General features: G+C 41.8%; 1 protein-coding gene across 1 annotated transcript; it reads right to left on the bottom strand.

Annotated features, from left to right (window-relative positions):
* Positions 1-6,404: 6,404 nt before the first annotated feature.
* drgx (dorsal root ganglia homeobox) lies at positions 6,405-12,048 on the bottom strand. The gene is made up of 6 exons (XM_070978126.1): positions 11,855-12,048; positions 10,846-10,946; positions 10,139-10,240; positions 8,247-8,419; positions 7,783-7,895; positions 6,405-7,670 (listed from the first exon to the last, which is right to left on the bottom strand). The coding sequence occupies exons 1-6, from the start codon at positions 11,910-11,912 to the stop codon at positions 7,291-7,293; spliced, it is 927 nt and encodes a 308-aa protein (XP_070834227.1). The 5' UTR covers positions 11,913-12,048; the 3' UTR covers positions 6,405-7,290.
* Between the last annotated feature and the right edge of the window lie 10 nt (positions 12,049-12,058).

Below are 12,058 nucleotides of genomic sequence, written 5' to 3'. Positions count from 1 at the left end.
GATGCAGGCCCGCTAACGAAGAGCTCTGTCCTCAGTTGTTCAGTCATTCATGCAAACGCAGACCTCAAAATTATACACTGCCTGCTGTTGGAGCTACAGGGCCCAGAGTTTGGGCCCCCAGTCTGGATTTTGCGCAGCCAGTAGCTCCTAAGGCATTGTGCCTCCTCTGTCCAAAAAAATCCTGGAATTCGTTGTTTTCCTACAGGAGAAAAGAATGGAGAATTAGCCTGAACTTCACTTGCACTCAGATAACCATTCATCTTAAAAGAAACATTTTTTTGAAAGTGTTTGCATGATGTGTGTGATGTACTTCAGCCTTGACTCAAAGCCTAAGATATACACACTGTTTTCTCTCATGTGAGATCATTTTAAAAATGTAAACTCATTCGGGGCTTACTTTATGATAGCTGGCCTTGATAAGAGGCTTTTTTTCACTTTGCATTAAGCAGCAATGTACTGTATGTGGCTCTGAAAACAGCCCTGTAAATCCTTCTGGTCAATGGCTGTGACCTTCAGAGACATGCTGTCAATAAAACTGCACTGTTGCTAGGCACAGTAAAGACAGCCTCACGTGAGATATTTTGGGAAAGCAGGACGCATTGGTACAAACTTAGATGACCACACACACACACACACACACACACACACACACACACACACACGCACATGCACATACACTTTTCCTTTGCAGATGATTTTGATAATCACAGCCAGACACTGATGTTTTAAAAATAATCACAGGTTGGACAAAACTAAAACACAATGTCACATTATGGAATTGTTAATCATGATACAAGCTTTGCCGAGATAAACCAGCAGGTTAGACTACTATGAAGTAGTTTCTTCATGAATTAAAGAATCAAAAAGTCTGGTTAGGACCAGTCAGCTGTAACTTTACATTGAAAACTAATCTTGTTGGAAAGCCCCTTTGGTTTTGCTACAGTACAGAGAGAGCAGGTGGAAAGTGGATTAAAATATCCTTATCTAGAAGTGCTGCCAAATTGAGATTTCAGAGGTAAAATTAGAAAGTTTATTGCTGTTGTAAATATGTAATCTGACGTCTTAAATGTTAAAATGTGGCATTTATGTTAATGAAAACTACCTGGATTTATACTAGACTAGGTAAAACATTTTCCTAATCTAATTTACCATCACCAATTTACAAAGTACAAAATGTATAAAGTCAGGCTGCCATAACATTTGATTTGGCCCGCCAAAAAAAAAAAAAAAAAAAAAAAAAGTGCAAAAAACGAAAAGGATTTAATATTTTTTAATCTAAATTTGTTTATGCTGTTTTACTTTTTTCAGCTAATAATGCTCTTTAAATATGTAATCTGTAACCTAATCATTAATTATTTTTCATGATCTGAGCACGGCAGGCAGAGCGACACCATGCAGGAAGTCATTAAGGGAATTTGGGATATAGTAGCATTCTGCATTTTACCAGTACAACACAATAAGGTTTTGCTTTTGGCCCCTGGAAAAAGTTTGGGCACCCCGGCATAAAGCATAAAACAAGGTTTTGTAGAGGGGCTTTCTTTGCAAATCCTTTTTCAAAAATAACACCAGTGTTTTTTGATGTGTAAATCTGAAACAGCCAAGGCCGTGGTTAAGTGCCGTGACGTATTTGTATCTGTTGACAACATGACTTTTCTTAGCCTTGTTACTCTCACTCATCACACACAGTAAGCTGGCTGTACTGCATCGCCTGTAGAGAGCCTTCAGAGCTTTACTTGTAATAAATGCAATATGTGATATAATGCGAAACATCAACATCAAAAATAATGTTTAACATCTAAGTAATAAAATCATTTCTTTCTTCCAGCCTGGGGAGAGAGATGTTTTACAGTCTTCTTATCACACACTCCCTATGTTGTGCTGTGCTTTTTAAATCGAATGTTTGTACGTTTAGCGCAACAAGGTGACGTCATGGGTTGTTCTGGTTAACTTTACTGCATCTGCCAGGCAGCCGTCACCTTGCTCAGAATATCCAGTCGTTCATTAATATCTTCTGACCTGGAGGCCTTCCATCTCCTACGCATCCACAGATCAACTACACACCACACTGCTGTGCAGGCTGGCTATGTCAGCATCAAATCTAACTGGTGCAGAAATTAAGGGAAATTTAAAGTTGTCATGCAACACCGTTTTCCTTAAGCAGAGAACAACAGCAACTTATGAGGGCTTGATTTTTAATTTACACGTCACTCTGTCTCTATGCAAACAACACATTCTGTTCAGTGAAGAATGAAGAATCTACATTGATCAGAGAGAAGCATTAAGAAGTCATGCACAGTTGTGGTGACTGACCCTAATTTGAGCTCTTCTTTGCAACAATAATCTGCCAAACTGTCAGGGTGGTTTCTGTTCATTCTTGCATGTGGTTTATTTTTGTCCAGTGACGGGCCTCCAACTCTAAAACCTGACACCAGAGAGGCCTCGTTTTCAGGGACTGTGGTCCAAAACCAAGACTGAACACAAGTAAATCTGTCACTTCAGGGTGCAGAAAGGAGATGACTAAAAGTTTATAAATGTCAGCAACGGTCATTGGAATAAAATAAAATTCTGTCAGTCAATACCTTTAGTAAGTGAATGTGTATTTTCTTTTGGAGATTAAAGCAGGGACCTTTGTCATATCTTTTCTTTATCTACAAGAAAATGCCCACTCTTACAACTTTGAAATGAGAAGGCATGCAGATGTGGAAGGTTTAACTTTTCTCGGAGGATTACATGTTATTTTTAAGTGCCCCCCTTTCAACATGAACATGAATGTAGTGCGAGCTTTGGTCTTACCTTCCAGTTTCATAGTTCCATAATTTGGGCCTTATTGTAAACTCCTCAAAAGGCTCCGTCTTCCCAAAAAGGCCTTGCTGATCTGATCCTGCCCTGTCACCTCATGCAAGCCCTCTCTGGCGTGCTCTGGCTCTTTCTATTGACAACAATCCAAAGCAAAAACCTCTATATAGTCCACAGCCAGGTCATTGAGTGTCTGACCAGAGTCAGGCAGTGGGACTCGGGGCTGGAGACCAGACAGAAATAGAGGAGTAGTCCCAGAGAGAGTGTCCACCATGAGGGGACAGAATGAGGGCTTGGGCTAGCATGGGGATCTGTGAGATCCTTTGGTGTCGAGTGTCAGACGGATGAAACAAACAGCCTCTCAACTATTTATAAATCTGGACAGCTAACTGTTGGCCATTAGCAGCGAGAACTAGCTGTCACAAACTGAGAAAGTGTTACAACTGGCTGAGGAGGATGTGGGGTCTAAACCAGGAGAAAAACTAATTTCCTGAAGATGCGTTATTATTATGAGTGTTGGGTGCAGTTTGGGAGCTCCTTTGGGAGATATAAATATCTCTGTTGGCTCACACTCGAGTGCCCCCCTCTTCGTTGAACAGAGCTTACAAGCACTATATGTAGTGTCAACAAGTGGCTCTTGTTCACCAGCCACCTGCTATCATCACCACTTGAATAACGCTTTCTGTTGACAAAAAAAAAAACACATAACAGGAACATTTAAGCAGATTTGTCACATTTTTTGATTCATTTCCTTTCACAGAGGTTTCCCAATTGATGCCACATATCCTGGAGGTTCATTTGAACATGAATTTTACACTCACTTATTAGCACTAGCAACCTAATCTCCCTGACTACAGCCTCACTCACCCCCCAGCAGAAAAGGCCATAAGGCAGAGGAAGGGGAGGAACTGTACCTCCCCCTTTCACCCGCCTCTCTCTCTCCCTCCCCTCTTACAGCCCGCTGCTATAATAGGAGATTGCTGTAGCAGATAGTTTCCTGGGATTCTTGGCGGGTGCAGGGCCAGCCTGGCGGGATGATGGACACACACACATGGGCCTTAATGGAGACGCACTCCTCCACATATGCCCACACAAACACACACATACACACAGATGGTTTTGCATACAGCTCACTAAACTATGAGAAAGGCTGAGGTAATCCCTTTCTAACTAATCTCTTTCCTCCCCTCTAAACAACCTCCACCTCCACACACAGGCTCTTCTCATCCACCAGTTTTCCTCCACTCTGGACTCACGTCCATCAGTAACATCCGTCTCAAGATTTCTTCCATTTAGATGAGATCATTATTTTCACAGATCTCAATCATCCTCATGTAGAATTTGCCGCTATATCATCTTGTTTTGCTACTTAGTTTTGGGCCTGCAGTATTCAGCACTTGTTAAAAATTAGTTTTGATTAATGAAATTTAATTCACAAAAACCTCCTTCAGCAAAAATTAATCCAGTCTCCAAAATGCTCGATTTTTCCACTGAAGTTTAAAGGCTGCTGTGGGGAGTCTGGACAAGTTTCCTGCTGACTAAGTCCCTCTAGTGGACAAAGTAAGAACAGACTTCCACATCCATTTGGTCTTCTCTGACATTTTCATCTTCTTTATACATATCATACATGATGTTTTTGCACAGTGCAGCTCTCCACCTTTGCCTCAGCATAGTTGCGCTGCGAAGCTACTGAGGACTGTAAGCGCTGATCACAAACGCTGAGGATGCTCTTCCCTGTGCTGAGTAAGGAGGAGCAGAGCTGTGGTTTTGTGGCAGACAGCAGACAGGCACATTACTTGCTGCATTAAGATATGCTTTGTTTGTATTATCTCCATTCAGAGATTCGCTTAATTGATTCTAATTGATTGGGTTATTGATCAGCTCTGTTGCAGAGATGATACTGGGTATTTTGGCCCTTCACTGGACAGGCACTGAATGCACTTTATGTCTGACTTTGGAAGCTGGGTCCTTGAATGGTGAAATTTAGGTGTTGCACCCAATGTCAGGCAAAAGAATTGTATGTATGTGCCAGTCTGCATTGAGCATACTCTCTTTTTCTATGTGCCTTATATTGTCTGTGGATGGGTGTATGTGCCCAACATCTCCCTGTTTCAGGAAATATTTCCCCACATCCCTGCAAAATATTTCATTACTGCAACAAAAGAAGCCCATTAACTGCACTGTAAGAACAGAGTTCAACTGCTGTCCCCCATATTCACCATGTTTGTCTGCTTTTCTGGCCGCTCTCCAGCTAATTTGATATAACAATGCTCCACAAAACCGCCTCAGGACTTTTTTTAGGTGACAGAAAATTATCAATGATGCCACATGCACAGCTGAATGTCAACACCAACTTGACTTGTTTATCAAATATTAAAGCAGTGAATTATGGGCACCATGCAGAACTTAATGATGATCGGAGTCATTATAACTTCAGCATCCTTTGTTTTGGCTAATGATTAAATTCCACAACTACTGTATTCAATTTTGGGGAGATTGAATGTGTTTTTCACGTCTTTTGTTTGAGTTGGCTGGATTCCGTCGTCCATATTGGTACATTTTTGGAGAAGGAGCTGATTTATATAAGGATATTGTGTTATCATTAGCTGCCATGTCAGGGGGCTTAACATCTTTACTCTGGAGCTCTCTCATGCACTTAAAGAAAAATCATTTTATTAGGACATGCTGTTTTTGTTAATATTATTTGGGGCATGAATAGATACGGTACCTACTATATAACAGACTTACAATATTATGATGCCAAATATTTAAAATAAGCCATAATAGGTTCTGATTTTCAAACTTTATTTTAAATGCATTTAGACTTTTCTGTCTCACAAGTGTACATTTGTTTTTATGGATGGTGTGTGTGTGTGTGTGTGTGTGTGTGTGTGTGTGTGTGTGTGTGTGTGTGTGTGTGTGTGTGTGTGTGTGTGTGTGTGTGTGTGTGTGTAGGGAAATGTAGTGTTCTAATAAAATAAAAATCCCATCAAATCTCACAAAGTGTTAATGTCACAAGAGAGTGGTTCATAGTCAGTGAAAGCGTCACTTTATTGGGATATTTGTAGGGTATTTACAACATGCACATATAATGGCATAAAAAAAAGGAGTCTGTGAGTGCTCTGTACTCTGTGTACAACCTGGCACGACTTCTGACATTATCTCCCTCTTCTGTGTCACCAGGGTGTCGCCTCATCAATTATTGAACCAGTACTTCATGGTAATACATAATTTCTTATCAATTATTCATGATAATGTGTGTGTAGTTTACTTAATTGTGTTATTGACTATCAAAAGTAATTTCCTGAAAATCCTCAAGGACGCAAATTGAATCAGCCCAACTACTGGTTGTGTGCTCCGCGGTTAAGTATTCTCAATCTGATCAGCTGATCCTTTATTCAAGAGTCATCCTAGTGAGGAGAGATATTTAGGAATAATAAATCAACCCATGTATTGCCTCTGATAAACTGTGTGAGGAGCCCTGAAGTGATGAGAGATGATATTTTTTAAAATGTAAATTCCACATTAATAAATAGCATATATCATGTTTAATGGGGTTTATTAAACAAAATGCTCAGAGAGAGGAAGAGAAAGAGGAAGAGGGTGCGCGTTCCTAAAAGTAAATAAATAATAAGAGTCACGGTTGCGCTCCTCTCCCGGCTTTAAGGGAAACTGATAAATAATGTATCAGAACAGATGGCTGGAGCGAGAGGCAACAGGAGAGGAACATGAGCGACTACATCTTTAATTGTTTTAAAGAACATGTCACAACAGGACTGGTGTGTTCCCTGTCTGCTGACACTACAGATGTGCTAACAGAGTGGAAGGGACAACTGCCGCTCTGTCACTGGGTCTGCTTCAGCCTGCCTGGGGTTCACACATGAACACACTGTATTCTGGCACATGTACACATTTACACTGAAAATGGCTGATTAATATTAAAGTGCACTTTCACTGTAAAAACCAAAAGAGTGAGCGATTGTTTGAGCCCATTACTGACCTGATGGCATAAACATTATATTGCCAAAATCCCCACTGCCCTGCCATCACTTCACTTACAGTTTACATGCATTAACATTCACAACGTAAGCATCTGCCCTCATTATGAAAACAAGAGGAAATGTATCGGGATTACTTAAATTCACATTATCAAATAGGTCTTTGTTGCACACATGTATCTATGTTAGTCCATGAAATAGAGTCCAAGAGTGCACAAAGACACTCATAGATCCAAAACCACACTTGTGCTTCGAGGGGATAACAAGGCCCCAAGATATTCAGCATTTCTCACAAACAATAATAATTTACTGTCAAATAAATATTTTAATGTTTGCATCCATACATTGTGATATCACTAAAGTCTTTCCCAGGCGGTTTCTGGAGTCAGTCAGTTGTGCTTTGTTGCTCATAGGACCAGAGTAGAGTAGTGTAGTAATAACAGGCAGGATCACACAGATTTAGAGTATCAGTACATCCACGTTTATGTCCAGCGCCTCACTTTTTCTCCAGTGGTTCCTTGGAGCAGTGAGGGTGTTTGTCAGGACTGCTGCCCAGGACTGAGACCTTGTTGGTCGGACTGGGACTGGAGCTGTCTCCCCCTCTTCCCACACTGCCGGGCACCTCGATGGCAGGAGCCACCGTGGGCCTCGCCACCCCGGCTGCGCTCACGCCGACTCCAGACAGGACTCCCACGCCGGCGCCGGGCCCAGTCGCCGCGCCGAGCAGGTTGGCAGACTGCAGCACAGCCTCCGAATGCTCACGGGCCTTCATGCGCAGGGCGGCCACGCTGGCTGTGCGGTTGCCCTGACAACCGTAGGGTGGCAGGAAGGACAAGCCCATGGGGTCAGAGACGCAGCAGGAGCACAAACCATTCCCTGGAAATTGACAAAAGTGGGGCACTTGATGAGACTACTGAAAACCAGATTTCCATCATCACTTCATCTTTTTCACTATCTCTCTCTGCCAGTGAGTGAGGATCATATTCACCTTTCAGTGTGGCGACCTGTGAGAGGGCCTGTGCATAGGTGGCAGAGTTGAGGAGGGTGCCTGGTATGCAAGATGGGAAGAACGGACCACTTGGACCCACCGTCCTGTTGATACTGGGGAAAACAGACAGACTGAATCCAATTATCTAGTGAGAAGTTAAACAGACATTTTTCTATTAGTACACCTACATTTCTAGAAATGTCTGCAGCTGTTTTCTCTTTTTCTACCCGCACTGTGCACTGCAGAGCTGGCTTTCTCTGTCGCTTTAATTGTTTCATAGTCAATTTAATTGGAGGAGTTTATTAAGAACGCAGTGTAATCTACAGAATTCATCCAGACGACTGTCACAGAAATCCACCTGCCTGCAAACCTGGACCAGCCGCCTTCCTGTCAGGTATTTCTCCTGCTAACAGGACACCCATTCACAACGATAACAGCTTCAACAATCGTCTGTCTTTCCTCACCTCTGCTGCATCTCCAGCGGTTCTTTCTGTTTTCTGCTGTGGTCCACTGGGGACTGAGAGTTGATGCTGCGAGATGGAGGAGTGCCCTCACTCATTTGCTCTTTGCCTCCTTCAGGGTCTGTGCTGCCTCGTTCCGTCTTCCTCCACTTAGCTCTGCGGTTCTGAAACCAAACCTACATTAAAAGCGAGAAAAAGAGAGGGAAGGCAAAAAGCAAAGATGATTAAAATAATGACTAATTAAAATCGGAATATTGCTGCATTTACTGACACATTAACAGTTTGCATTCATTTATTTCATTTGTCGAATGCAGCGTTATATCTGTGCCACGTTTTTGAATTCTTACGTATTCTTTTGGCATATTGCAGGCAAACAAATTCAAACTTTCTCTGCTTGCCCTTTTTCATTTATCTTGCACATCAAGAGGTTTTTAAATGCACCACACCAGCGCTCTAATGTCCCACAGTCCCCGACTTATCCCAAAAACTTCACCATCCACACAGCTGAAAACATATAGCCAAGTTCTGGTGTCTTAATCGAATGAAGGTCACTGCCTATAACAACATTTAATTGAGCAATTTTTCATTATCATATTTTAATGACTTCCCACTGACAGTTGTGCTGCCCGAGAGAGAGGCAGCTATGATGAAGTCGTTTATTTCCCTATTTAGTGATTGTTTGACAACATCAGATTCGATTAGGACTTGGTTCTAGCAGGCATTAATCATGATGTGTGAATGGAGGTTAGAGTCGGTGTGCATGTGCTCTGCATGCCTCCTATTGTACCGGAGGTATAAATGATGTCAACAGCCAAACAAAACACATGCATTCATTCGGCACAAAGAAAGGACAACATTTTGGTGGCAGGACAACAATACAACCAATGGACTTATCTCACCCCTGCACCTTCCAGCTAGAAGTCGCGCCCCCCCACACGCACACCCCTCTCTGAATGGGCTATAATTGCTCCATTAATCTCAATTTGCGGCGTGCTCTTAATGCGGGGGAGGCCCATTGACACTTTACAAAAAGGGGGGCAACAACACTACAACAGAAAGGAAATTTATTTTCTAATAATAATGTAAGTTTAATATCCCTGCATACTGCGGTGGATTCATGTTCAGATTTAATAATAGGAATGTGGTAATCGGATTAGGAGGGGAATAATTTGTTTACAATCCCTAATTTACAGCGCTGGATTCCATTATCAAGCCCGCCATTGGGTTTAAGCGATAGTAAGATGACCCTGGGGAACAAAAGGCAAACTATTATATTTCCCACAATTAGATCTGCGCGCACAACAAAACCCAAAAGCAAATCTGGAATGCAGGAAATTACATACAGGACACATAACTTAATTACATGTGGCCAAGTTTATAACGGCGCATATGTGCAGGGCAGGAGCGGAATATAAATTGCCAAATTTAAGGTGCGTGTGTGCGTTTCTCGTTTTCTTTCTTTCTTTTTTTTGTGTCTCTCTGTGTTTGTCTTTTTAAGTGTGTGTGTGTGTGTGTGTGTGTGTGTGTGTGTGTGTGTGTGTGTGTGTGTGTGTGTGTGAAAGAAAGAAAGAAAGAAAGAAAGAAAGAAAGAAAGAAAGAAAGAAAGAAAGTTGTGGAGGCTGCAGGCTTTGCCCTCTTTTAAAGCACATCTCTTTTTCTGTGTGTTACGGGAAAGGGATCTGCATGGATGATGTATTCCTACCTTTGAGACGCGGACAAATTAGCGAGGAACATTATCGCTGGTTAATTATGAATGACCGATTAATCAAGCTAATCTAATATTCACCATTATGTTGATGTTATTAAAGTGCATCGCCGGAATGACAGAGTGGCTTAATTTACCCTCTCTCGCATGGTCAAACGTGCCCAGGACGCATTGCGCTGCTGCAGCCTACCTGCACCCTGGCCTCGGTCAGGTTGATCTTCATGGCCAGCTCCTCCCGGGTGAACACGTCCGGGTAGTGGGTCTGTGCGAAGACTGCCTCCAAAGCCTCCAGCTGCATGGACACAAAACACTAGTTATACTTTAAATGAGTTTATTTTCCATCGATTGGTTTATTTGTACTTTATTTAGGCTTTTCTTTCTTTCTTTCTTTCTTTCTTTCTTTCTTTCTTTCTTTCTTTCTTTCTTTCTTTCTTTCTTAATTCCCATTATCCTCATCAGGTCTGTGCTCTTGTTTAAAAATAAAAAGCTCTTAAACCCGCTCACACATTTGGGAACAAACAGACTATGAGATGAAATAAGTTACGTCAAACAGGCGTAAATATTGGCCTAACATCCTGCATGCAGGCACAATTTACCCGCGCATGATGTTCAAAAGGACAAACATAAGGCCTCATTTCTTGAAGTTGCCTGATCTTGTATTTTCATTTTCATATGTGTGAAGCAATTGTGCTGTTTTCTTCAAAGTTGTCATTGTATCAAACCCTTTAGAAAGGCTTTTTTGTGTATCTGGAAAGAGTAACTCTGCCAAAGTCCTTCATTTTCCAAACGTTGCCAATCGTTTTATTTTCTTCCTGCATATTTTAAATATACCTGTTTAAGTGAAAGTGAACTTTCAGATATTTCTTGTTGGCTGTTTCTATCCTGGAAAATAATTACCTGTTGTAAAGTGAACGTTGTTCTGTTTCTGCGCTGTTTTCGACGTAGAAATCCATCATCGAAATCAGCCGGGGCGTGGTTGCCAAAACCGCTTGAATTCACTGGATTAAAAAAAAAAAGAAAAAAGTTTATTGGAGAGAATTCAGTCACCTCATAAAATACGGTTTACAGTTAACGTTTGCCTCTAAATTAATTCAGTAAATGTGTTAAAAAGATCACTTGAATTCCATGTTTGTTTGTCTGTTTGTTAAAAAAGAAAAGAAAAGAAATGCAGAGGAAAAGGAGAAGACTAAATATTGACCAAAGCAGACTAGATAAGGGAATTTATTCTCTGGCACATTTTGTCTTTCCATTAGCTGCATGAAACATTGATGTCGGGTGTCTGATGGGAACCATGACGGACTAAGAGGCATGACACCCAACATCTGTGCCCGGGACAAAACGCCCCCTCTGCCCCGGGGCCAAACCACCAGCGCTTTTCACCAAAACAGCCCGCAGATTGACATAAGACTGGCAAAATCAGACGTAAGCTTTTGAATCCACCTTTAAATTTGTGGAAATGCGAAAAATCCCGCTGATTTAGACCGACAGAAATGTTTATGGAGACGCACGAGCGTCCAACCTATTTCAGTTTTTAAAGGTGGAAAATATCTGTTTTCATATCATGTTATTGCGATCAGTGACTGCGAATCAGAGCTCAAAACTCCTAATTTATAGCTGCATGAAGATAAGTTTTGCCTTTATAGGTCTGGGCCACTTTTATTCTTAACTGAAGACGATCATAAAAAATAGGAGAAAAACAAAACAAAATAAAAAAAACATCCGCTCAGGCCATTTTTTTCCCCGCTCATCCAACAACCAAACACGCTTTCTGCGCGCAAGTGCGCAGCCTCGACATCGCAAAACTTTTCAGACTCCGGCTTTAAGAGAGTCATGTAAAAACAACTCGCAGCAGAAAATGAAAGCAACCGAAAGCAACGCTGTTAAAATGCAGGAGAGAAAAACTTACATGTGTTGGAGCGACAGCACTCTCCGTCCAGCTGAGGCGGACAGTGAAAGTAGAACATCCTGGCGCGTCTCTGAGCCGCGAAACTGAACCTGGAACAGAAACAAAACTTTCAGCCCGAAGCCTCGGCTCGACTACAGCTGCTGCAGTGCGATTCGGCTCTCGTGGTGGGAAATTTTAACACATTAGCTCGTCCTACGAAGAGGA

The sequence above is a fragment of the Chaetodon trifascialis genome, chromosome 13 (genome assembly GCF_039877785.1).
Source record: "Chaetodon trifascialis isolate fChaTrf1 chromosome 13, fChaTrf1.hap1, whole genome shotgun sequence".
In the NCBI taxonomy this organism is placed as follows: Eukaryota; Metazoa; Chordata; class Actinopteri; order Chaetodontiformes; family Chaetodontidae; genus Chaetodon; species Chaetodon trifascialis.
The sequence above is the reverse complement of the archived record's forward strand: the minus strand, read 5'-3'. Positions and strand labels throughout refer to the sequence as shown.

Coding starts and splice junctions, on each gene's coding strand:
- drgx (XM_070978126.1), bottom strand. CDS start 11,912: ATGTTCTACTTTCACTGTCCGCCTCAGCTGGACGGAGAGTGCTGTCGC. Junction 8,420..10,138: donor TGACCGAGGCCAGGGTGCAG/GTAGGCTGCAGC, acceptor CTTTTAATGTAG/GTTTGGTTTCAGAACCGCAG. Junction 7,896..8,246: donor CCGCTGGAGATGCAGCAGAG/GTGAGGAAAGAC, acceptor TGTTTTCCCCAG/TATCAACAGGACGGTGGGTC.